General features: G+C 35.7%; 3 protein-coding genes across 3 annotated transcripts; all 3 read right to left on the minus strand.

The window, feature by feature from the left end:
- Nucleotides 1-8,559: 8,559 nt before the first annotated feature.
- LOC111411441 (protein FAR1-RELATED SEQUENCE 2-like) lies at nt 8,560-9,498 on the minus strand. The gene is made up of 3 exons (XM_023041973.1): nt 9,484-9,498; nt 8,765-9,331; nt 8,560-8,673 (listed from the first exon to the last, which is right to left on the minus strand). Exons 1-3 carry the CDS (start codon nt 9,496-9,498, stop codon nt 8,560-8,562), a joined length of 696 nt encoding a protein of 231 aa, XP_022897741.1.
- A 34-nt stretch (nt 9,499-9,532) lies between these two features.
- Nucleotides 9,533-10,668, minus strand: LOC111411442 (protein FAR1-RELATED SEQUENCE 5-like). Its single transcript, XM_023041974.1, has 2 exons — nt 10,526-10,668; nt 9,533-10,436 (listed from the first exon to the last, which is right to left on the minus strand). Exons 1-2 carry the CDS (start codon nt 10,666-10,668, stop codon nt 9,533-9,535), a joined length of 1,047 nt encoding a protein of 348 aa, XP_022897742.1.
- Nucleotides 10,669-25,758: 15,090 nt separating this feature from the next.
- On the minus strand, nt 25,759-26,778 carry LOC111411051 (ethylene-responsive transcription factor ERF109-like). Its single transcript, XM_023041624.1, has one exon. The coding sequence runs from the start codon at nt 26,741-26,743 to the stop codon at nt 25,964-25,966; it is 780 nt and encodes a 259-aa protein (XP_022897392.1). The 5' UTR covers nt 26,744-26,778; the 3' UTR covers nt 25,759-25,963.
- Between the last annotated feature and the right edge of the window lie 237 nt (nt 26,779-27,015).

Below are 27,015 nucleotides of genomic sequence, written 5' to 3' on the forward strand. Positions count from 1 at the left end.
GTTTCGACATCTGATGTTGGTCCCGCATCAAGAAGAGGGAGAGAAGATCTAGAGCCTTGCCGGTAGTGGTTGTGAAGAAAGAGAGAGAAAGGGAGATGGAGAGAAAAATAAACTAATTAGGGTTTTGAAAATAATGAAATTTGTATATTTAATATTTAATATTTAAACATGATATATCTAATTTTTGAAATGTTAAACTATTCATCTTATTTTAGAATTGTGAATACTTAAAGTAGGGAAATGTGTAATTTCCACAATTTGTGATGGGATGATTACATAAAGTGGAAAAAACAAAGCCTACATGGGGTCGGCTCGAGTGGGCCCCGATGCCATAAAAAAAACTCTCGATCCCTCCCATGTGAGGGGTCGATAAGACCCCTGTAAGCCCCGTAAGGTGTTGGGCTTGTACGCCCAGCACTGTCCAAGTGGAAAATACACAAAACTCTAACATTAAAATCTAGGGTTCAAAAATAAGATGAAAAGTTTAACCTTTCAAAAATCAGATATATTATATTTAAATATTATATGCTTAATATATGCATTAGTAACCGCCTATCCAGTGATTTACGTGTTTTAAATTTAGAAAACATCATAACTTCCTTATATTTCCAAACCTCCTCCCACGTTTAGTTTTCATACAGCACAACTGCAAGGAGTTTTCCATCGTCACTGTACATCTCCGACGAACTCCCTACCATAGTCAACATGCACATTATCCTCACACCATATAACCATCAATCTATAAGTATTTTCGTCCTGTGAAGGCTGTAAATCCGAATATTAATGCCTCCTTCGAGCAGTGAAAATCATGAGAAGAAAGCAATCGAGAGCTCAGAAAGGTAGAGAAATTACATAAAGCTAAAAGGCACAAAAAAAAAACAACAACAACAACAACAAAATCGAGTCATAGAAATCCTCCTAAAATGCAAAAAACCTTGTTCTAAGTAGGTAAATCAATTTTGGTGATGAGCAATTGTTTTATGAAATTATTTGGGTGTTTACAGTTTAGGTACTTGTCAATTTTAAAATTTGTGATCTAATTGTTGAAAAGGTGACCTAATAAGGTGAGAGTGGATACATTATTGACCTGTTATCCTACTTTTTCTTTGATTCATTTTAACCGTCGAATTTGTAGTGTAACTTTATTTTTTATTTTACTTTGTCATTGGAAATGTGTTTGATGAAATGTCCGGGTGAAGAAAAATGAAATAAATCCATATGTGACCAGTTTATTTCGTACCTTGTGTGACCAACATCTGTGTTTTGGAGGTTGTGACTTAAGTAGCAATGAAATAAATAGCTATGTTTGTGATATGCCAACCCATATGTGACCATCTTCTTTCGTTATTATGTTAACAATATGCTTCTTTTCCGGTTGTGACCTAGAAATAGGGACTTCATTTGTGTGATTTTTTGCATTATATGTTTGCCATTTTATGTGACCTATTTATTATGTGTTTGCTATTTTATGTTGTGAAGTATGTCCAGCGTGTGACCAAGTTTATAAATAGAAATGCATTTTCCTAGTTTCTGCGACCTATTATGTGTTTGTGACCTGTGTACAATTTGTGTACATCTACCTACATTATGCAGTAGAAGTTCACATTATGCAATCACTAATAATATTTCACGTTTTAGTGTTCATTAAATTACATTACATTTTAGGTCACAATGATGCAATCACAAATGTTAGTTGTAAGAGTTCATTAAATCTTAGTTAGAAATCACATTATGCAATCATATATCACATTTCACATTATGAAGTAACGGTCACAATTCACAAGTCCCTAATTAGCTCACAGTTAACATCCTGCTTGTATAGGTCACAATTAACATTCTCAACTCACATCTAACCACATTATGCAGTCACAGTTCACATCATGCAATCACAACCTCTATGGAACTTGGGGCTGATAATTGTTGTTATTTTGTAATAGTTCGAAGTAAAATGACATCAACCCTTCTGAGATGGAAATAGTACAGTCATATATGGATGGTGTCCCCGTACACCAGACCATAGCAATCATCTATATCATTGCGTGTTAGAAGTCCAAATGTGCAACCGTCAATCTACAAGTCCAAAATACACGTTTTAAGGATTACCGATGGAAGATTGGAACATTCAAGCGAATTCTGTGAACTCCAGTCAAAAAATAAAGAGTTATCTACGCAAATCAATGATGTTAAGGCAGATATCATCAATCAAGGCAGAAAGGAGCAACAAGATGAATATTATTGTTCGTATACAAGGAGAAATGAAGTCAGACTTGATGGAGATGAAGTCCGAATTGAACTTTATGTCATGAACTATAACAACACTGACATCAAGCTCGATGGAACAACTATTAAAAAAATTCAGCGATAGAACTGATTTGTTGCACTGCTATATAAGCGCCGTGACATCAAGAAGGCTACCAAAAGGGTTAAGAAAAAGGTCGAGAGGTGTATAATATGGAGTGAGAGTTGAAATTCTGTGTTAATCGATGTAAATATGTAGTTGACTTGAAAATTTGTACTTCTTATTTTACAATAGATGAAGTTTATGAATGTTTATATGGTTGTTAAATCCTATTTCCATTCGTTATGCCTATTACATTTCATTCAGTTATTATGGATTCTTATACAGATCATTATTCTAAAGTCATAGATTCCTATCTTCAGATTGCTATTTTCAAGTCACATAATAAATGTGTACAGTCACAGATCAGACGACGGTTCTTACAAGTCACAGATCCTTATTCTAAAGCCATAGATCATTATTATCAACTCACAGATCAATTTGTTGAAATCACAGATTCCAACTCTCAATTTGCTATTTTCTATTCATATTAATATTGATTATAGGTTACAGCTTCTTCTATCACACCTACATGAGTATTCAGGTCACAATTTATTTCTTTCAGGTCACAGACAATGCTTACAGGTAACAGATCATTAATATGAAGTCACATATCCTAATTCTGACACATCTATAGCATTTGAAACTAACATAACTGTGATTTGGTATTCATATATGTGACCAGATGGTTCTACAATAGCCTAACATATTTCTGATGTCATTTCTTGTAATGACAACAACTCTCGAGTAGACGGCATATCGATTTCAACTTTAGATCTACGCAAAAAATGTCAGTAACAAATTTAACCAAGAGTCACAACTATCAATAATCAAATATTCTTATTGCATGTATAAAAACTGATTTACAAATGGTCATAGATTCTCATTTCATTCCCCAACGTGCTATTATGAAGGTCTCAGTTTCTCATTTTATTTAACAACACGATGTAATGATGGTCATTGAAATTAGATGGAAATTACACCTACCAATTATGACTACAACTCCTCTGAAATATACTACAAAGATATGAACTACAGTTCAATACCTTAGCTTTATAAATTTGCCAAATCATTCTGGTATTTTGCTATGATGGTCATGTGACTTGAATTGTACAAGTCATAGATTCAGACAACTATCATGCAAGAAGATGTAGAAACAATATAAATTTAACACGTATCAATTGTGACTAAAAATCAAATCACCACAATACCTCTATTTTTCATACAATTACCACATATACCTCCATATTATTATTCAACGTACTTGCATCACATTCTTTCACATGTCTGAATTTCAATAAAGGGCAAAATATATATCAAAACAAAATGCTACAAATTGATTTGAGATTTCAATAAAGAGCACCGTGCCTTCCACAATATATTAAAAAAAATTAAAAGTTTCCTCTGGTAATTCAACGATCTGAACAGCAATTCGATAGTGAATCTCTGCAATTCTCCCCAAAGTTTCTGAACTGATGCGACAAGTATCTCCATTCAGTGTCCTGAATTGTTCAATTACTGTGAAAATGCACGATTCTGACAAAGTCGACGATACTAATCGATTTTGTGGCTTCTTTCCTGAATCGGTGTTGAATTTGTGTTACAGGTTGTGGATATCTTTGTAATTAAGAGTCCAATTGTAATCGATAATTTGCAGCTTGATTTCATTTATGGTAAGTTACTGCTAATTTTTTGGAAGCTGATTGATATATATATTTCTAATTTTTGAAACTTCAAACCTATCATCTTATATTTGAAAGGGAAAAATTAACAATTAAAAGATTAACTATCACCTATTTCAAAACAAAGAATAAATGTTTTAACTTTCAAAAATCAGATAATTAATTAATTAATTATATATTTTATTAATTAAATATATTAAGGTCACAAATTTATATAATTTGGTCACAAATCAATGATTTAACTAGTTACATATTATTTTTCGATCACAAATCAAAATTTTTATAGATCACAATTTATCTGTCGATCACAAATAAAAAATTTATAAGTCACAATTTATTAATCAGTCACAGATAACAAATATTATATGTCACGATTTATTAGAAAGTCACTAATTATCAAATTATCGATCACAAATTAAAAATTTTACAAGGCACAATTTATTTTTCACTGATCACGTTTTATTTATTAGTCACATATTGATCAATTTAATGGTCACAATCAACAAAATAATTTATGACCACCACTAACACTTGTGACCATCATCTCACCACCACCTCCAACAATATCATTACCACCATCCCTGCTAGAACCACCACCACCACCACTATCTCCCGACATCAACACCGCTATCTCAAACAAATCAACAAATCGCAGAAAAAACCACCATATTGTCATTCGAGATCCATCGATCACAGTTAAATAATTGGTCACAAGTAATCAAACAATTGGTCACAAGTCAAAGAGTCGATCACATACCACCCCCAACTCCACCGTCACCATCGCCATTTGCAACCACCCTCACCTCGTCACCATCGCCAACACTAATACCACGACATCACCACTAACAAAATTGTTGCCACCAGATCCACCTCCACTGCCACCAGAAACCACCAAATCGCCACCACCTCCACAATCAAACCAAAACCTCACCACAAAATGCACCTCGTTGCGTAGCTACTAATAAAACTGCCACCCCGATCCTACCAATAAAAACCACCACAACTCAAAAAAAAAAAGAAAAAGAAAAAAAGAAAGAATCCATGGCAGTGGGCAACCGAGTTTACAGCACTGCCATCTTCGGTGAGGCGGCGCACCAACCAATCCATACCACTGTCGCCATCGCGCTACCATTGGCCACCACATATAGTCAGAGAAACACCACAAATCGTCGAAGAAAATTTAAATCGCAGCAAGGCGAAGCTACTGCGCTTGCACCAGACCGGGGCCAGTGGATTTGATGCAAATACAAGCTAGGAGAGGGAGGAATCGGACCGCTTCACTCCCGACGCCGACGCTCTAGGCTTCTTTGCGGCGAAGATAGCTGTTGAGAGAGTGATTGAGACGTGAGAATAAAGAGAGAAGTGAATTAGATAATTTAGGGATTGTGATTAGATTAATTATTTTTTCGAGCCCGCTACACGTACAGCAATTAACACAGCAAATTTCACAGTGTTGAGGTGGAAAATGTTTAAAAAAAAAACAAAAAATCAAACACACGACTCCTTAAGCGGAGCAAGGGTAATCGGGTTATTGTGAATGATTTTCGGACCCGACTGTAAACCTAACCCCCAAAACTCTCTCCATTGCAGTCGGTGCGAACTCCTCCTCTCCAAATCTCCAGGCGACCGTCGACCTTGCCTCCGACCGGGAAAACGCCATAGATACTCCGCAATTTCTATGCCCGGTTTCCTATTAAGAACAATACCCTCCAGCTGTGGCGATTTTCGAGTTATTACCGAAGTGGCCCATCGTTACACCTCCTCCATTGGCAATAGACGACTGGTGGAATACGTCCTTCGTATTGGGTAAGTGAAAAGAAGGCCAAAAATGTGATTCTCCTATTTTGTTGTGAATGTGTTCTATGGTTCTAAAATTGAGAACGACGATGGGTGTAGATCTGCACTTGCGCTATGTTTCTGGGCTAAACACGTAAAAATTGAAACACGATGTTCTGTCAAAAAATTCCTCCACTGCGCTATGTTTCTGGGCTATAATTTTTCATGTTTTCAAACTCCACTGTATGAGAGGAGTCGAAAGCCCATTGCCATTATGAGTCTGTCTATGATGATTGAATGAATGGTTGTATATTGGGATGAGATGCGTGTCAAATGTTTAGCTAATTGAGATGCCTGTCAAATGTTTTGGTAGCAAGTAATAGAACTACATGGGCCTTCCCCTGTGTCCCAGAAAAATATATTCTAACTGTCTGTCAAATTATGTGTTGTGGGAATACTGGTAGTTGAAGTGTAATGTAGAATTCTCCTGTAATTTGAATTAGACATTGAATTTGTTGCACCATTTTTTGGTTCTTTATTGTGGCTGAACCAGGATACTTGGATGGTGGGAAAGAATAGGGGAATTTGTCATTCTTGTAAAATGCCGGGACATATGATGTCGGAATGCCCGAAAAAGAGAAGATGCCCCAACTGCGGTGTAGGATTCGTCAAATGGATGGAGGTCGAAAAGAACAATGAAAATAAAGGGCTATTGTTTCATTGTTGTACCCGCGATTCCAAGTTGTTCAAATGGTGTAAGAATAAGCCCGATGAAAAATGTACATTGCATGACGATGGGGAGTCAAGTGTTACAAATGAAGTTGAGCATGTGGATGATTTATCGCACATGTTGAAACCACTGGCTAAGTTAACGGATGAGAAGGACTTGGAGATTTCCCTGAACATAAAGATGCACAAGAGGACACGAGTTTCGGCAGATGAGAAGGACTTGGAATGTGAAACTTGAATTGTTGTATTAGTGTGTAGTACGAAATGTTTTTATGTAGCGTAATGTGGTGGCAATTCCATTCCAGTTTGTAGTAGTTTAGAGCATGTGGCAATCTTGTCTTCTCTCAAGTTTCGAACTTCAAATTATGAATGAGCCAATGTGGTCTTATTCCAGTTGCCTATTATAAGTGTCGTCTTCTCTCAAGTTTCGAATGCTTTTGTTTCATGCGATTGCTATTTAGTTGTAAAAATGAAATCTAGACTTGTAGTCTTGAGCATTATACTTCTTTTGTTGGTTAGTTAGATAATTAGAAGAGAAGGCTAAAATCTCTCATTTGTTACACTTTCAGTCTCGTTTACAATTTGCATCCATTGGTATAATGTTCTCAACTGCACGAGCATCCAAGCAAATGACTGCTTGAAGTTCATAAGCACGCTGCTGTAAATCTGTCGAGCTGGATGCTAATAATTCTTCAATCAAGGATTGACACTGCAGCAAGCAAGATATCCATCCAAATATTATATCTCGAGTTTGAATAATCACAAAGTTGGATTAGATTAGAATTCATATTTTTCTACTAATTAATATTTTCCTGATGCAAAAACATATTTAAGGTACCCATGGAAGAGGGATAACAGATTCAATTTTCAGTTAAATACATAGAGCAAATATCCAAAAGGTTCCCAAGATGACAAGAGAGCCAATACATAGAGATTTATGTTTCAAACATATGATCAAATGAAAGCATGCAGCAGCAAATTAAATAGAACCATTACATATTTTGAAAACTATTAGAGCTACCATGAACCCTCAGCGCCAAGAGTAGGATTCTCAAAACTGGAGAAATTCCAAAAAGTCTTCAATGAGTAGGGTGGAGAAATTGTTACTCCCTCTTCAGTGATTTTTGCAATCTACATTTGCACACAGTTGCTGGTTCTGGACAGTAATGGGGGCGACAAAATGACATATTTTCTGAAGGAAAAGCAACATCAGCAGATGGCCAGATGCAGTGATGGACTGAGCTTCCAGATGAACATATCAGCAGACGATGAACACCATATTTTCTGTTATCTTCTTGTACCGGCTTTTGATAAGGTATTTTCTGTTATCTTCTTGTACCATATTTTCTGTTATCTTTTGGTTCCTGAATTGAAGTGAACATATAAAGAATATGAACACTAATGCATTAACAAAAACAATAAACAACTATTTTGAAAATTCTCCACAGAAATGACCTTGTTCTTCATGTTCACTAGTAGACTTGAATAAGGGTCCTACTGAAGATTGGGTAGCACTATACATCCAACCCGCTACGGCACTTTGAGAAGGTGGCATCGGTGGTTGGAATGGGATTGTAGTACCAATTGTAAAAATATGCCGTGTTAAAGAATATGGGGGAAGAAACATATGCAATTTATACATACGAAATCATATAATTACCTGGGTAATGGAACATAACATTTGCCGGTGATGGTGCAATGGAATTTGAACCCGCCAACTGTTGTGTAGCTACATGGCGCTCTTGCCAACGATCATCCTACAGGCAATGAAAAATGATTAGAAATTGCGGCCTTTGAATGTTCAAATAACCAATTTATCACTTACCAAAGTAAATTGAGGAAATGAACATGGAGTGGGTATGGAATATTCTGCTTGCTGGGGCGTCTGTACAACATTGTTCTTCCTCGGTCGTGGTGTACGTCCTGTACTTGAAGACGATACTACCTGTAGAAGAGCATAAAGTTTCAATGTAAGTATCCGTTCCGATAAATTAAGGCACGAAAAAACACATAATACCTTCGATTTCTTCGAACTTAACTCCAGTGGGCTTTTCTTATGAAGCTTCCTTGGCGCGCCCTTCTGTTTCGCGCATTTAGGATCTTGTATATTGCCACTGCCCGTGTCGTGTGACGCTCTGCACTGCGATGCTACATGCAAATTGGGCAAAGAAATGCTATTCGTCTGAGAAGTCTGTGTGGTAGACATTATCTGCTTGGACTGTGACCGAATCCATTCTACTATCTCACAACATCGGTCTTCATTATTTGCAGCTATGCCTGCCAATGTAGCAAATTCATCGCACATGTTCTCATACCTAACCTGATCAGGAGTGCTAACCAAACCGGCATAGTTCACTGACACTCTCGTGTGAGCTCTACAAATATCTCGCCTCCATCTCCTCAATATGTACCGGTCCAGCAGTGATGTGACGGCGTTACGCATTAACACTGAAATGGCATGTCTGCATAGAATTCCTCGAAACTCAAACAGATGACAACTGTAAACAATATCGCACATCTCTGCACGAAACCAAACGGTGAATTTTTTCTTCCTCACTTTGTCTTCATATATAACATCCTCCTCGACCTCATATATCCTCTCCGAACACCCGTCAGACATAGATATGACATCGCAGTAGACCTTCCCAGTTATCTCATCTTGAAACTCTCGAAATTTGGATATGGTAAACAATGCCTGAACTTGCTTTTCCATTTCATATAGCGTTGCACATGGCACCATCTGCGAAAACGACTTGAAATCTGCATGAAACTCCTTCTCAACCTTATTTCGCAGTGTTCGTTCATACTGTTCAACAAATTGTTTCAATGACGTCTTCGAATGCACATACCAGTCGAAAAATGCATTTACACTCTCACTACGCTAGGTAGTTGACATCCCCGCCCAAAAATATGTTTTCAAATAACATGGCACCCATCAACCCCTGTTCTCATACAAACCGGACAACCATTCATTGTTGTACAAGTTATATGTATCAATCATCAATTCCTAACCTCTTTCAAACTCTTCAACATAGTGTGAGTCATACACTACTCTATGTATGCACGAAAAAATGGAGCTCTTATCCACATGGTATCCAAATTTTTCGGGCAACTTCTTCAATATATCCCATAGACACCATCTATGCCTTGTATTTGGAAATACGATTTTAATTGCATTCTGCATAGCCCTGTCTTGATCGGTAATAATTCCGTTAGGAGCTTTACCATGCATGCATAACATCCATGTTTTGAACAGCCAAACAAATGTATATGTATCCTCATTTGACAGCAACCCACATCCAAGAAGTATCGACTGTCCGTGATGATTTACTCCAACAAAAGGAACAAAAGGCATGTCATATTTATTAGTTAGGTAAGTGGTATCGAATGTCACTACATCACCAAATTCCTTATATGCTTGCCTAGATCTATTATCGGCCCAGAAAAGATTCTTAAGTCGTGACTCATCGTCCAGATCCATAGAGAAATAAAACCCAGATGAACGTGCTTGCATCTCCGAAAAGTAGGATTGTATTGCCACGGCATCTCCTTCGCCTAGTCTTAATCGCCTCACTTTTTCCACATAATTTCGACAATCCTTTTCAATGCAAGTCATATTCTCATACCCACCAGCTTCAACCACTGCAGAATTGTAACTCTTATGTAAAGGAATTCCAGCCATATCATTCACTTCTAACCTTCGTTTTACATGTTCACTCAATTCACGGTTGCATCGATACAACCTCGACTTCGACGGACTTGTTTTATGATTATGTTCGAGGTCAACCGTGCAAATTCTCCATATTCCACGAACATCTGAGGAAGCAGTTATCCTCGCTTTGCAACCCGTTTGAATTGTTGGTTGTGGCTTCAAAGAAGCGCCTTTTTGGTAGCGTCGTTGTCCCTCACGACTACACGTTAATGTGACGTACGTCACTACACCATTGCACTTTCTGGAATTTCTTCTTCGTAGGCATATTTTTTGTAGAATTCAAACAACTCTTTCTCATCATTGAATTTCATACCCACCTCCGGCACAATCGTAGCATCCCCTCCAACATTATCATCTTCCAACATGATTACATTGTCTATCAAGTTCTCATTGTCAGATTCTACGAGTACTTCATCATCCAATACTTCCATTATTTCTTTTCCTGCGTCGTAATCAACAAAGTCAGATGTTAAGCATTACTTATTCATCATTTTAGGACAAACATTCAATTTCCAAATACAGAGAGCATTCAAGCAAAGATGAAGACAGCTGCTTTGGGATAATACGATACTAAGCTTCCAAATAAACTCAGGGACTAAAGAGAAGTGTTCGATTTTACTTTAATGAATCTGATTATTATACCAGCTTCTCCAACGGATAAGGAACTTAAACAAATGATTAATCAGTAGCCTGAACATCCCCCTGAATTAAGATACCTTTAGATTGAATGGAAACCATGTATAGTAGCTATTTCAACATTTTTTTAGCCTAATTTCGAGATAGACAAACCTATATATACTTCAATATATAGAAAAATTAACTGCAAATTTTACTAATTTTTTTTTAACTTTTACATAATGTCTCATTCAATATATAAACAATCTTCCTCTCCTTCTCTATAAAAATAGGCAACAGAGACATTAAACGGTTCAAAGCACCAACCATATTCTTTCTATATTTCATTACTGCAGCTTCCTTTTCTTCTTATACAATCTCCAATGGAGAAACCAAAAAAATAAAAACCCAAACTTGGAGAAACAATTTCTAACCGGGAACGGAGAAAGACAATTTTCAGGATCAGAGGTCTTCGAAGCCGGACCAAGTATTTCACAGTGCTTATGCCTTTTTCCCCTTTTCGGAACCAGTCGCGAGAGAGGAGGTCTTCGAAGCCGGGTGTACTGATTTGGGGATTTTGTTTTCAGGCACAGTTCGAGAAAAAATGGGTTCAGTATTTCATAGCACTTATGCCTTTTTCCCCATTCCCGAACCAGTCGCGACGGAGGTGCTCTTCGAAGCCGGGAAACTGATTTGTGGATTTCATTTTCAGCTGATTTTCGAGGTGGAAATGGGTTGCTGTTTAGCGGGAGTCCCTCAGAAATGGGTTGCTTTCAAATGGGCTGGGTTGTAAACCGGTAAAAACGAGCCTCCAGCCAGCCCCATTTTTTTTCCGGAAATTCCCTGCCTCTTGACGCCATGTCAGCATTTTTAAAATGCTGTGAAGAATGTTGTGAAAGGAAGCGTACAAGAAGCTTTTTCCTTATTTTTTTATATGTATTAATTAATTAATAAAAGATTTTATTTTGAAATAGTAAAGTTGACATTTGATGTATGAAATGGGAATACTTAAAGTCTTAGTTTATGTAATTTGCCTATTTTTATGCTTTGGGCTATGAATTTTTCCCCTACATAAATACCCATAAAACTGGGGACATTTAGAAAAATCATGCTAACTGTTACGTGGTCGTAAAAAATACGGATTATTTTTTCCAACAAATGTCAGCTTGCTTTTCATCTTCTTTTCCAATTATCTTACCATCTAACACACCATCAGACCTCACCTCGCCCCGAACCACGTATTTCTATTGACAAACTTTAATTTTTTATAATGTGTACTCGTTTGATTTGATAAAAATTTATATTTCATTCTGCTTAATTTTTTTAGTTATTATATATTGCAATTCAGATTTGCAAGATTGAATTGAGTCAGCATCTATTTTACTCTGCTAAAAATTTTGATAGTAATTTAGAAATAGCAGCAGTTTACAAGAAAGGGACAAAAAATAATAAAATAACAAAAATTCAAAAAAAAAATAAATGCCAAACACTAAAAAAAATGATAGAAATTTTAAAAAGTGATAGAAATTAAAAAAAGTGACAAATGCTCAAAAAAAATATATTCTACAAATTCAAAAAAGACACAACAGTTTAAAAAGTGACAAACACTCAAAAAATTCTACAAATTCAAAAAGATCACGGTTGAAACCGTGTAATTAGATAACTAAGTATTAATGAAGTTGTTTTTTAAAATTTTATCTAGATTAGGTGTTATCTCTTCCGAGTCTTTAGCTTTTCTAGTTAAGCATATATTATCCCCTATTTTATAGGAGTGGTTTGTTGTAAATTCCGTCTATTTAAAGGAAGATGATCCTTTGTAATTATATAAGAAAATTTACTACCCAATTCTAAATTACACCATGGTATCAAAGCTTTAGGATTTTTTTTCTTGCTCCATTTTTTTCTGCTATGGCTAAATCGAGTTCAACCAAATCCGTCAGTACGGATTCTGGTCCTCTCCTTCAACCAAATCCTCCTCATGTATGTACCATAGGAAGTCACTCCCTGCAAATACCCAGCATAAGCTTGATAGAACCAATTACCTAGATTGGTCTCAATCGGTTATTATGGTCATACGAGGCAAAGGGAAGCTTGGGTATCTAACCGGCTCTACACCAGCGCCATTGGAGAATAACAGAACGTATGCAACCTGGGAGGCAGACAACTCAATGGTGATGGCATGGCTCGTGAATTCAATGGAAAAAATGATTGGAAGGAACTATTTGACATACAAGTCAGCCAAGGATATTTGGGAGATAGTCCGTGATATGTACTCGGATCTAGGCAGCTCAGCAATTTGAACTTAAATCTGTTTTGAGAGGCTGCAAGCAAGGTGAATCTTCAGTCACGGACTACTACAACACCTTGACTGGGTTATGGCAAGAGCCGGACTTGTTCAAAGATGTTACAGATTACTGCCCTGCATGTAGCAAAAAAAATCAGACTTATCTCGAAATTGAGAGTGTTTGATTTTTTACACGGGTTGAATAAGGATTGAGACAAAGTAAGGGGATGAATTCTGGGTGCAAACCTACTCTTAAGTCTGAAAGAGGCATTTGCAGAAGTGAGAAGAGAGGAAAGCCAAAGGAGAGTTATGCTACGAAGCAAGGAGACAAAGTAAAACTGATTTTTCAAATAGCTCAGCCTCAGCATTGGTAACAAGCTGGAATAAACAAATTTCTGGAGCTTCAAAGGGTAATTTTGGAGAATACCGAGGCTAGAAAAAGAATCAATGGTGTGACTATTGTCATAGGTCCAATCACAATAAGGACACATGTTGGAAACTTCATGGGAAACCAGCAGGCTGGAAGCCACGCAACCAGGTTACAAATAAGGGATACCAAACAGTTTTGGAGAGAACAAGCCAACAGCAGTCAATATATAGCCAGGAACAGATTGCTGAAATTCAGAAACTGCTTCAGCAAAGTCAATTTCAGCAGAACCAGAGTAACTCTCAATCCTTCGTAAATCCATCTTGCAATATTGCACAAAAGGTAGTTTTTCTCTGGCACTTAACACACAAGTTGCAAACAATGATGAATGGATAGTGGACTCTAGAGCATAAGATCACTTTACTGGAAATTCTAAATTGTTTTCTACATATGTACCATACCCGGAACACTCAAGATTAGAATTGCCAATGGATTCCGTTCTTTAGTAGCAGGAAAAGGAAATATTAACATTTCCCTAGATATTATACTACTCTCAGTTTTACATGTTCCTAATCTTTCGTGTAATCTGATATGGATTAGTAAGATAACCAGTGATCTGAATTGCAAGGCTAACTTTTCCTCTGGTCTTTGTCAATTTCAAGATTCATTTTCGGGGAAGATGATTGGCAGTGTTAAGGAGAATAATGGATTGTACCATCTTTCTAACCATCAGCAGAAATAAATAGATGAGGGGCAAGTCAATAAGAGTTCCGTAGATTCCTCCAGGATCAAGGATCCAATTTCCAATTTAGGTTCAAGTTTAGTTGTTAGTAGAATAATGCTTTGGCATAAAAGATTAGGGCATCCTAGTTTTCCTTATTTGAAAAAAATGATTCCAGATTTGTTTCATAATAAAGATATGAATTTATTTCAGTGTGATGTGTGCCAGTTTGCAAAACATACTAGAAGCTCTTATCTTTCTCGTCCATATAGAAACTCTGAACCATTTTCTATATTTCATAGTGACATCTGGGGACCAACTAAGGTTAAAAACATTTCTGGTGCAAAATGGTTCGTTACCTTCATTGATGATCATACTAGGATTTGCTGGGTATTCTTGTTTGAAAGAAAAATCTGAAACTGCACACATTTTTCATAAATTCCATCAAATGATAAAAACACAATTCCAAACTCAAATCCAAATCCTGCACACTGATAATGGTCATGAGTATTTCAATCAGGTTCTAGGAGAGTATCTTAGTAATCAAGGGATAGTTCATCAAAGTACGTGTGTAGGAATACCTCAACAAAATGGAATGGCCGAACAAAAAAATAGACATCTCCTAGAGGTTGCTAGAGCTCTAATGTTTACAAACAATGTGCCAACAAATTTTTGGGGGGAAGTTGTCCTTACAGCGTCTTATATCATAAACCGACTTCCTTCAAGTGTCCTACAATTTAAAACACCACTCCAAGCACTTCTTTAATACTACCCACAAAATAGATTATTGCAAACTCTTCCTGTTAAGGTTTTTGGGTGTATAGTATTTGTGCATTCTTTACCTGAAACAAAGCTGGATTCTAGAGCCATAAAGTGTATTTTTCTGGGATACCCACCTTGTCAAAAGGGATTTAAGTGCTTTTGTCCTAAGACTAGAAGATTTTTTGTCACTATGGATGTCACTTTTTTTGAAAATACTCCTTTCTACCCAAGTTCAATTCAGGGGGAGAAATCTAGTGAAATTGAAGTGTGGGATTTTTCTACACATGTTGAAAATGCTCCTACTCCTACAACTGAACCTATTGAACCGATGCTTCCTGTTGAACTTGTTACTCCTCCAGACTCACATGTTTTTCCTACTAAACCTAGCCAACTTGATTTCCCTATTGGCAATACCACTCATGACCACCTTAATGGAAATGATGAAAATTTGAATGAAAAGAATGACCAGCCACAGAATTATGCAGAAGATAAAGAACCAAATGACTTGCTGACTTGTTCAAGGTGATTAAAGAAAGGAAAGATAGTAAGACAAATCAACTATTGCTATTGCACTCAGCATCCTCTACAGAATTACATGTCATTTGGAAAGCTCTCTCATACTTATAGAAAGTATTGCATGAAAGTATCCATCGAAAGGGTTTCGAAGGGTATAGAAGAAGCACTCAGTATATAAGAATGGAGGAAAGCAGTATTCGATGAACTCAATGCATTAAAGAAAAATAATACATGGGAAATTACTCAGCTTCCAAGAGGAAAATCTCCTGTATGATATAAATGGGTGTTTAACATTAAATACAAAGCGGATGGGAGTGTAGAAAGGTATAAAGCGAGGTTAGTTGCTAAAGACTTTACTCAAATTTTTGGCATTGATTATAATGAGACCTTCGTACCTGTAGCTAAGTTAAATACTATTAGAGCTTTGATTTCAATAGCTGCCAACCTCAATTGGTCTCTATATCAACTAGATGTCAAGAATGCATTCTTGAACGAAGATTTGGATGAGGAAGTGTACATGGAGTCACCACCTGCTTTGAAGCTGAAATTGGTAAGGGAAATGTTTGCAGATTGAGAAAAACATTCTATGGGCTAAAACAATCGCCAAGAGCTTAGTTTGATCGATTTACTAAAGCGGTACAAAAGATTGGTTTTTCACAAGCTCAAACAGATCACACTCTTTTTTCAAGCGCTCAATGGATGGAAAGGTTGTAGTGTTAATGATCTATGTAGATGACATAAAACTCACTGGAGATGACTTAAGTGGGTTGAATTACTTAAAGGCATTCTAAGCAAAAGAATTTGAAATTAAAGATTTGGGACAATTGTGCTATTTTTTGGGCATGGAAGTAGCAAGAAGTAAGAAAGGAGTAGTTATTTCACAAAGGAAGTACACTCTTAATCTCCTCAAAGAAACAGGTATGCTGGGATGCAAACCTTTAGACACTTCGATAGAACCTAATACTAGATTGGGAAAGGAAGAAGGAGATCATGTAGACAGGGGGAGATATCAAAGGTTGGTTGGTGAGTTGATTTACTGATCATACACTCGATCGAACATAGCGTTTACAGTTAGCATGGCGAGTCAATACATGCATTGCCCTTTCCAAAAACATCTTGATGCAGTATATAGAATACTTCGATACTTGAAGGCTTCCCCTGGAAAGGGATTATTTTTTAGAAAGAGCGAGAAACGAGGAGTTGAGGCATACTCCGATGCAGATTGGGATGGGTCTATTGAGGATAGAAAATCAACTACAGGTTATTGTACGGTTCTTAGGGGAAATTTGGTGACTTGGAAAAGTACAAAGTAGAATTTTGTAGATAGAAGTAGTGCTGAAGCTGAACTTAGAGCTCTTGCACAAGGAACATACGAAATAATTTGGACTAGAAGGCTAATGGAAGAATTGAAACTAACATGCCTTAAACCACTGAAGATTTTTTTGTGAAAAATAAAGCAGCTTTAAGCATTGCCCACAAAACATGTTGAGATTGACAAGCACTTTATGAAGGAGAAGATTGACAACAATGAGATTTGCATGATCTTTAACCCATCTAAACAATAAGTTGCAGATGTGTTCACGAACGGAGTAGTTAGACAAGTGTTTGAAGATTGCTATGACAAGCTTAAGATGAAAGATCTATTCCTCCCAGCTTGAGGGGGATTGTTGAAATCGTGTAATTAGATAACTAAGTTTTATATTTATCTACTATGAAGTTTTTTTTTTTTTTTTTTTAATTTTTATCTAGATTAGGTGTTATCTCTTCCTAGTCTTTAGCTTTTCTAGTTAAGCATATATCATCCCCTATTTTATAGGAGTGGTTTGTTGTAAATTCCGTCTATTTAAAGGGAGATGACCCTTTGTAATTTTGTAAGAAAATTTATTACCTGTTTCTAAATTTCATCAATCACACGCTCAAAAAAGTGACAGATGCACAACGAAATAAATTATACAAATTCAAAAATGTGACACACACTCAAAAAAAATTCTACAAATTCAAAAAAGTGAAATATTGAAAAAAGTTACAAAAATTCAAAAAAGTAACAGAAATTCAAAAAAGTTACGAATACTCAAAAAGTTGCAGAATTTTTTTTTAATGTTTTTTTTTAAGTGACAAGAATAGTAGGATGGTGATTTTCTCTTTGAATAATTAGTAACTATTTTATTTTGTTAAGGAATTTGATAGAAATTGCAGCAATTTTCTGGAAATCAACAAAAATTAAAAAAAGTGACAAACACTTAAAAATGGATATAGAAATTTCAAAACAGAAAATTCAAAAAAAAAATTGACAGAAATTTTAAAAAGTGAAAAATGCTCAAAAAAATTAATTCTACAAATTAAAAAACTGACAAGCTCAAAAAAAGACAGAAATTCAAAAAAAAAATGACAGACGCTTAAAAAAAGTAAATTCTATAAATTCAAAAAAGTGACGGCAATTCAAAAAAGTTACAAAAGCTCAAAGAAATAAATTGTACAAATTCAAAAAACTGACAAACGCTAAAATAATAAATTCTACAAATTCAAAATAGTTACAAAAATTTAAAAAAGTAACAAAAATTAAAACAAGTGACGGATACTCAAAAGTTACTTTACCCTTTGGTACGAAAGTAGGTTATGATTCCTAGAGAGAAAGAAATGGTTTCATATAAAGGCTTGACACCTAGTTATCTATTATAAAATTCAGTGCATGAACCAAAACGGAATCCCATCATTTCCTTTTAGTTGGACTTCAATTTGCTTGTCTAAGGTGTGTTTCAAGGTATAGATCACCAAAGACGGGTGGATAAAAATACATCTATATCTCTACTACTAGGGAAGCTGCTTGCTTATCCACCATTGGGCTCTATACTGAAAAAGAAAAACGAAAGTGACAAGAATAGTATAATGATTTATATTAAAAAAAGAAACGACACTAAAAAAAAGTGAGCGAAATTAAAAAAAAAAAGTAAAATATACTAAAAATGACAAACACTAAAAAAGGTGTCAAATTTAAGAAAAGAAATCAAGAATGTGAAAAACACTAAAAATGTGACAAAAATTCAAAAAAGTGACACAAATAAAAAAAAAAAAAAGGCTACTCGGATTTTAAAAAGTGATGAACACTCAAAAAGTAACAAAATAAAAAAAAAAGTGACAAATTGAGGAAAAATAAAGCGACAGAAAATAAAAATAAAAAGAGTAAAAAATCATAACCCACAATTTTCAATATAGTCAAATTATCCAATAAGGTCACAACTGTTTAACAAATTAAAAACTTTTGAACTAACAACTTGGACAATATAATCATAATCAAAAAATTTAAATACAACCAAGTTTCCAATAAGCTCACAAATAATGAAAATTAATGACTAAACTAAGATGTAAATGTCAAACAATTGTATAAGCACTCCTCAATGTTAATCGAATAATATCATTTCTAAAATCATCTATATAAAGTATTTTCACCCTCGATAATCAAAAGGTATGAGTGTCATCCTATACTTCAGTTCCATCTAATCCAAATTTCATCAGTAAACTTAATAGGCAATTAAGCATATGAGTTTACTTACACAATGTCATTTTTTCTAATAAAAATTGTCGCTTTTTTATTTTTTCAAGTGACAAAATGTATTTTTAAAGTGACAGAATATATATATATAAAATTTAATTAACATACATGATTTGCTATTTGTATTCTACTCTAGGTTTGGAAACCACATTCCCATTCATTAGTTGTACTTATTGACTATCGATAAATGCAATCCCCGTTTAAATTGGGATACAATAATGTGTTCAAAGCACACTGAGTAGAACTCTCCCATAAAAAAGGGTTGCAAGCAGAAGGTTTTCAACTAAATATAAAACCATAAACCTAGTCTTATGTTTGAAGTTTTCACAAACCTACATGAGCATTTGAAATGCCTGAATTTATACTAGTCTATGGATTCCAAGACGTATAATTGAAACAATCAGGTATCACAACAATACAAATTTAAAGCTACGAATTCACATAGCAACACAAAATAAAACTCAATTCAAGTCAATTAAATTAAATTTTTTTCCATCCATTAAAGCAATAACAAAAGCATAACAAACAAAATATAATCACAGGACGTCGAACCCCTAGATCTATTTCCCAGAACAAAATAGTAAATCATGTATGTTAATTAAATTAAATTGGCATCTATAGTGTGAATCTTCCATGAAATTTATCTCATGGTTCTTAGAATAATCAATACTTGCCCACATTAAAAGAAGTGAGGTCGATCAGCCCAGAGAGTGCTGCAAAGGATTGTGGCGGACGGTGGAACTGTTGGAATATAGTAGTGTTAATGAAACCGGATTATCGCATACCGTATATGTAGTTTAGATACCGATTTTAAGCATATCGTATATGCAATATATCGTATATGTAGCTTACCGTATTTATAGAAAGTTTATCGTATATACAGCTTATCGTATTTGCAGCTTATCATATTTGCAACTTACCGTATTTGACAGCTAGCCGTATATGGCAGTGTAGCTCACTATATTTGACAGCGAAACTCACCGTATATGCGTAAAATTAGCAACACTAATTTTATTAAAATAACACAGTTTTTTTTTTCAATAGAAATACTGTATATGTAATATACATATACCGAATTGTATTTACCAACTGTTAGCAAGAAGATTCATATATATATTCTTATTTCTAACATAAATATAAAAACAAGTAAACTGTAAAATATATGAATCTAGTAAATTGCAAAAGTGTAAATAAATAAATAACTTGCAAGAATAAATTACAAATATGTAAATTGCAGAAGATAAATAAATTTTCAATCCGAGGCCTGTCCTAGCACAGTTTCCTTAAAATAGATTTGCCCCCTCACCGTAAGTACTTGAGGTCTAATCCGAGCGTCTGTTTTTCAGGATACAACGATAAAACTCGTAAAATCTGAGCATCACATAAAATACTCCGACGACCAGAGTTTGTATTCGAACAATAACACCACCACGACTAGAGATGGAAACTAAGATTATGTATATGTAGACATAACAAAAGCATTTTCTAGTGTGAGACAGAGAGATCTTTTTTCTTTCGTACGTATGAATTGCTGGAAAATTGAGATTTAATATAACATAAATCTGTCTAATAACTCCATGGCAATAAACACTGGAGCCACTTCAGTTTCTGCTGAAATTTTGACAGTTTTTGGAAACTCAAATGTTAGTTGAAGAAAGCAAAAAAATTGCAAAACGTGGACACTCCAAACGGGTCAATTTTTGCTCTGTTCGGTCTGATATTTGTGTACGCAAGTCGGGCCCGCACACAAGTTCAAGGTCCAAAAGCAATTTCGGTCCATGATTTGCACCCCTCTGCGCGGGCACATGGTGAAAACCTCTATACTACACATGATTACACTATTCCAATGTGCAATCCTATATAAAGTGGTTAATACTTTCTTCACTTTCCTGTGTAGGACTAGTTTTATTTTCCTACATAAACTATCTTCCAATGGTTATCTTTGAGCTCCAATTTCTTATTCGTTTAATCATCAATTTTGACAAATAAATATACGGTTTCGATGCTCTCACGGAGGAGAACAAGGATAAACTTTGATATTCTAATTTGGACCAACGGGTCCCACCGAAAATCTTGCCAAAAGTGAGTCATTTACTCATTTTTGCCAACAGGAGCTACCATAGACTTGTGAGAAATTCCCACCGGTCGGTGAAGGTTTAGAGACTCACCAATATGTGCTCGACGACGGTGGCGTTGCTGTATACTGCTCCATGTACTGCTTTTTTCTCAGTTTCTGTTGGTTAAGATAATGGAAATGGGAAGAAGTTGAAGAAACACCAATCGTTCTCTCTCTTAACGTTTTGGGAGATTTTTGACGCATAAATTATGTTCTATATTATTTAACTAGCTTAAAGTGTATTATTCAAGTTCCTTATGGGCCATACTAGGCCTAATTTCCTATTTGGGATTTTGGAAAATTTGAGCTTAGGTGCAGTTCGAAAAGGAAAAATTTCATAAATAAGAATTTGAGTATCACACATTTCAAAATTAAGAAAATAAGTTTCAAACTTCAAAAATCAGATTTTTATTAAAATTTATTTATGATGTAATTAGTTAATTAATTATTTTATTAAATAAATATATTTAGGTAAGAGATCTATACAATTTGGTCACAAATTAACAATTTAATTAGTTTCTTATTATTTTTTTTGTCACAAATCAAAAATTTTATGCCACTAATTTTGTTAAGATCACAATTCCTAAATTTTGTAGGTTACAATTTGTTTATCGGTCACAAATCAAAAAATCAATTTGTCACGAATTAATTTTTAGTCACAGCTAATCAAATTATTGGTAACAACTTACTTTTCGGTCATAAATAAAAAAAATTATAGGTCACACATTATTTTTCGGTCACGAATTAAAAATTTTATAGGCTACAGATTATTCATTGGTCATAGAGTCAAAACTTTTAGTTGTCACAACTCATTTATTCATTACAAATTTTTAGATTAATTGGTCACGATTAATTTTTTAGTTACAACTTAACAAATTATGAGTCACAAACACTTTATTTAGATAACGTATTATTTATTTATTACAAATTAACCAATTATTGGTCACAAAACACCCCACAACACTAGTAACCACCACCACTGCCACCGTCACGGCCATAACTACCACCATCGCCACTTCTCGATGGCAACATCACCACCTCAAATCAACACATCGTCGCTTCATATCCACTACCACCTCGATAGACCCATCGCCACCAACATATCACCATAACCATCGCCATCGTCTCACCACCCACAATATCAGCCACCACCGCCACCAACAAAACCACAACCACCACTATATCCAACATAACCTTCGCCATCATTGGATCCAACAAAGTCGTCGCCACCCAAACACCACCACCACCACCATTACAGCCCCATCCACCAATTGAAAGCATACCCAAAAACCCACCAAATAGCGGAACTGCAGATTCCGGCCACAGCACCATGACCATTCTATCTTCACACCACACCACAACAATTAAAAAAAATCTCCAAACTCAGTGTCGTCGCTGTCGCCACACCACCATCAAAAAATCTCCAAAATCGACATGTATGATAAAGCTGCAGAAGTATATGAGGCCACAGATCGTCGCTACAGTGCGAGCGACCGTAACAACGCTGTGTGTGGAATCACTGATGAATGAAGGGATGATCAGCACCGGAGATGATGAAAGTGGTTGATCAGGGTCATCTCGCTGTGCACGATGACTTGTCCTTTCAATGTAGCATCACCGTGAAGATGGTGGGCCTGACCTTGAAACAACTTGTGATGGCGGTGGCGGTGTTAAGCTGCTTCACTATTCGGCATAGAGAGGCGACAATATACAGAGAGAAAGAAATGAGGTGAGGTCGCCCCCCGGGGCACAACATCGTCGCTATAGTGCGAGCGACCGTAACAACACTGTGTGGAATCACTGATGAATGAAGGGATGATCAGCACCGGAGATGATGAAAGTGGTTGATCAGGGTCATCTCGCTGTGCACGATGACTTGTCCTTTCAATGTAGCATCACCGTGAAGATGGTGGGCCTGACCTTAAAACAACTTGTGATGGCGGTGGCGGTGTTAAGCTGCTTCGCTATTCGGCATAGAGAGGCGACAATATGCAGAGAGAAAGAAATGAGGTGAGGTCGCCCCCCCGGGGCACAGCTCAACTGGTGGATCAATCAACATTGTCTTGCTTCCAGCGATAGGGTGGAGAGTTCGATTCCTGGTGGGAACCTGCGGTCAAATATTTGGTATGGAGCAATCACTGTGAAGGAGGGTCTCTTGTGCGCAGAAGTGTACAGGCAATAGGGGGAACCTGTGATCCAGTTGAGGCATAACCCGCGATTTACCCCCTCCAAGGTTCTAGGGGCAAGGGTCTTGGGGGTCCAGGATTTAGTTCAGTGTAAGTTGGGATACCTAGATATCAAAAAAAAAAAATGAGGTTGTTCGGCAGAGATGTGACCATAGAGAGAGAGGGAAGTGAAGGAGAAATAAATTAGGGTTTGAAATTGTGTTTGGGGGCAAATATATATATATATTTTAAATATATTCATTAATAAAAAAATCTGACTTTTGAAAAAATAAACTTAACGTATGATTTGTGAAATATTAAATTGTGTAATTTCCACGTTCTAAAACTTTTAATTTTGGACCATTAATGGGCTTGTTTTACTCTGGTTTTTTAGGCCCTATTACCTTTTATTCTTAGTTTGAGCATTAAGCCATAAACTGGTCGTAAAGATTTTTAAAATTTTTAGCCCCAATTATTCAGTATAATATTTTGTTAATTTGAGGACAACCGTTTTTCTCACACTGAGTTCATCATCTATCTTGAGACTGAAAAATTACATGGTAGCACTATTAATCCTTGTAGGAAGTAGTTTTGAAATACAAAATTATCATAGTATTCTCTAAAAACTTTTCTTATATTTTCACAATATAAATCCTTGAGATTATGCAATCTTCGAATATGAATTCGTTTTCTGAAAGATATTGATTTTCGTACTTTGGTGGATCTTTGAGATCATTTCAATAACTTATATTATGTTGTAGAGATATTTATCTAATATAATCAATTGCGTAAAACCTACAATGTCAACGGAACTGGGGCAAAGAATAAGAAGAAGAAGATGCTTTAGAAGCAATCAAGGATTTAAAATCTTAAACTTGTTTATCGTGATACGTGGTTCGATCTTGTGAAGCCTTTGATTGAATGATGATATTTGAAAATTTTTTGATCTCAATCTTTCATGACAACTATGTGAAATTTTAGGGAAAAAAATGTGGTACATAATATCTCTAAACCACTACAATCTACACCAACTCAATTCGATTTGACACCAAAAGCTTACGAGGGAAATCGCACTAAGAAAGTTTAAATCCACATGAGGGACTATTAAATATGCACATGTTAAATATGTGTTTCCATTATTTAGTACTTCAATTTAAGCACACGTCTTACGTAAGTGACCATTGAACAACTAAATTGTGTATGGCCCACCAGACGCGATCAGTTCAACAGTTCATCATCTTAGGTGGTATATCGGCAGTTGGGCCCGTACTTGTCAATTTGATGTAGAACATATTATTAAATGAATGTAAGAAGAACTGAATAAAAACTAGAGAAAAATAATACTCAAGAGAGAACGTCCAAATTTTGGTTTGGATCCATAAGACCATTCCGAAAAAGAGGAGACGAGATGAGTAATACTCATCATTACACCACGATGGAATTTAGGCCGTTCGAGTTAGTTTAGGACTCAAAAATTAATTTTTAAAGTTGCTTTTATTGTTATTTAGTTTATTTTAGATTATTTTCAACTTTAGTTTGTGTAAACTTTGTTTTCATTTATTTTAGTCATCTTGAACTAGGCTTCCACGTATACCTTTATGAATAAGGGTTATTTCGTTGTTTTATTTATATTTTTATTAATAAAATTTACGAGTTTATTCTCTTTATAATTTGGTTTATTCCAAATTTCGTGTTTTTAATATTTTCTCTTGAATTCCTTGTTTTGCCCTACGTCGCAATTGCACGAAATTGCGTTGTTTTTGGAATATTTAAAAGACATTGCTAATAGGCAAATTTAACCCCTATTTGTTATCATTTACTTTACGTTCTTTCTCATTATTTTTTCTACAGTACTCATTTTTAATTACATATTTTATATTAAAATAATATTACATGTAAATCAAAAACTTTTTTTTTTAATCACACATTCTCCATCAATCGTTATTGCATGACATATTTCTTCAAATTGATGGGCTCAAACAGGGCCTTGCTTCAAAAGAAAGTATTCGATTTTACTTTTACAATGCTAGATATATCTATTCTCCTAGGTTCGGTGGGTCCATGTTAAGTTGACTTGCTTGCTATTTTATGGCCGAAAATCTTAGTACACTCACAAGATTAATCATTAGATTTGATTATTTGCTGAAGTATAAATGCAATATGGTTATGGTTAGAGTTAGGCTCAAAGAGTGCTCCATTTACAATTTCGATTGACAACCACATAGATAGGAGGTGGCGTACGATGAATAAAAAAATCGTGAGCCTCCCTCATGTGAGGATGTTGTCGAACGAGGTTGTCAACCCCAATTGTACAACTAGAAAAATCCAACTAAAATTCAATCAGGATTTTTTTTTATTACAAAAACATTTGTTTGTATACATATTTATCTATGCATGTCAATATATATACACAAAACAAAAGGCAATCACCAATCACAAACCTGATATTAATAAAAAAGAGAAATGTTTTGTATACACCATTTTCGATTCTATTTCAACACAATCTAATCTATATCGCCGATCAAAGTACAAAAGTCAAGATGTTTTATAAAATAAAAATACTCCAATAAACAGAACAAAGAATTCTTCGCGCAATTCAATAAAACTACGAATGGGTTTCTTTTATGCTGCTACATATTTAGGATCCTACTGGCAGAATCTGAATAATCTTGTCCGCTGGAATATATCATCATTGTCGTCATCCATTCTTGAATTTCATCTTCTCCAATCACATCCCAGAAACGCATCTCATTGCTAGTCCCAACTTCCATTTCTGTCGAAATCTTATTGTTTCTTTCATTTTCTTGATGCAGACTTTTCTGATGATTGTAATGATGTTGAGATAGTGGACTAGGTTGATGACTGGCCGAGGCCAGGTTGGTGGTGTAATCGGCAAAAGGAAAATTAAGCTTTGCTTTTGAACCTCTAAATTCAATCGCCGCCCTATCGTAAGCCCGTGCTGCATCCTCCGCCGTCTCAAATGTACCAAGCCACACTCTTGCAGCCTTACGAGGATCCCGAATCTCTGCCGCCCATTTTCCCCATGGCCGCTGCCTTACACCTCTGTAATTCTTCTTGTTCTTCACCACCACATTCTTCTTCTTCTTCTTTTCATCCACCACTGGCGCCGCCGGTCCAAAATAATTGCACCCCAAACACCCTTGGATTCTGCAAAAGTGACAAGTCTCTGTATCTTGAGCAACCGAAGACACAACCTTCATTTCAGCAGCATAGTCAAAGTGAGAAGTGGCTGAGTCACCAGTTATGACGTTCTTCAAAGTAGCTACCATGACGGACATTTCCTCCTCACTGGTTAGCCGAGGCGGTGGTGGCGGCGCCGGAGGTGTCAACGGTGAGTGGTTCGTTAAGATACTTGCTTCCTGTTTGAATCTCTTGGCTGACCTCTGCATGTTTCTTGAGAGCTGACTTGATTGGCTGAATTTTTTATTGTGGAAACAGAGGTCAAAATTCAGATGGGTTTATAAATGGAAAAAGTGCCAGCTCATACGCAAATTATACACGGGGTTTCTGTCAAAAAAAAGTTGGAATATTTTATATTGGCACGTGGAAAATTTTGGGCAATGGGAGTGGGATGACGTGGCAAAATTGATGAGTTGGCATTTGACTGGGAAGTTTTCAAACAGTCGAGCTCTGGGTGACAGTGACGTCATCTCTTACGGAA

Source organism: Olea europaea, chromosome 15, assembly GCF_002742605.1.
Source record: "Olea europaea var. sylvestris chromosome 15, O_europaea_v1, whole genome shotgun sequence".
In the NCBI taxonomy this organism is placed as follows: Eukaryota; Viridiplantae; Streptophyta; class Magnoliopsida; order Lamiales; family Oleaceae; genus Olea; species Olea europaea.

What these genes read in the sequence shown, in the direction of transcription:
- LOC111411441 (XM_023041973.1), bottom strand. An exon ending in AAGACCGATGTTGTGAGATA is followed by an intron (nt 8,674 to 8,764) that starts GTAGAATGGATT and finishes ATTTGCATGTAG; the next exon opens with CATCGCAGTGCAGAGCGTCA.
- LOC111411442 (XM_023041974.1), bottom strand. Translation starts at nt 10,668, where the DNA reads ATGGAAGTATTGGATGATGAAGTACTCGTAGAATCTGACAATGAGAAC. An exon ending in AAATTCAATGATGAGAAAGA is followed by an intron (nt 10,437 to 10,525) that starts GTTGTTTGAATT and finishes ATTAACGTGTAG; the next exon opens with TCGTGAGGGACAACGACGCT.
- LOC111411051 (XM_023041624.1), bottom strand. Translation starts at nt 26,743, where the DNA reads ATGCAGAGGTCAGCCAAGAGATTCAAACAGGAAGCAAGTATCTTAACG.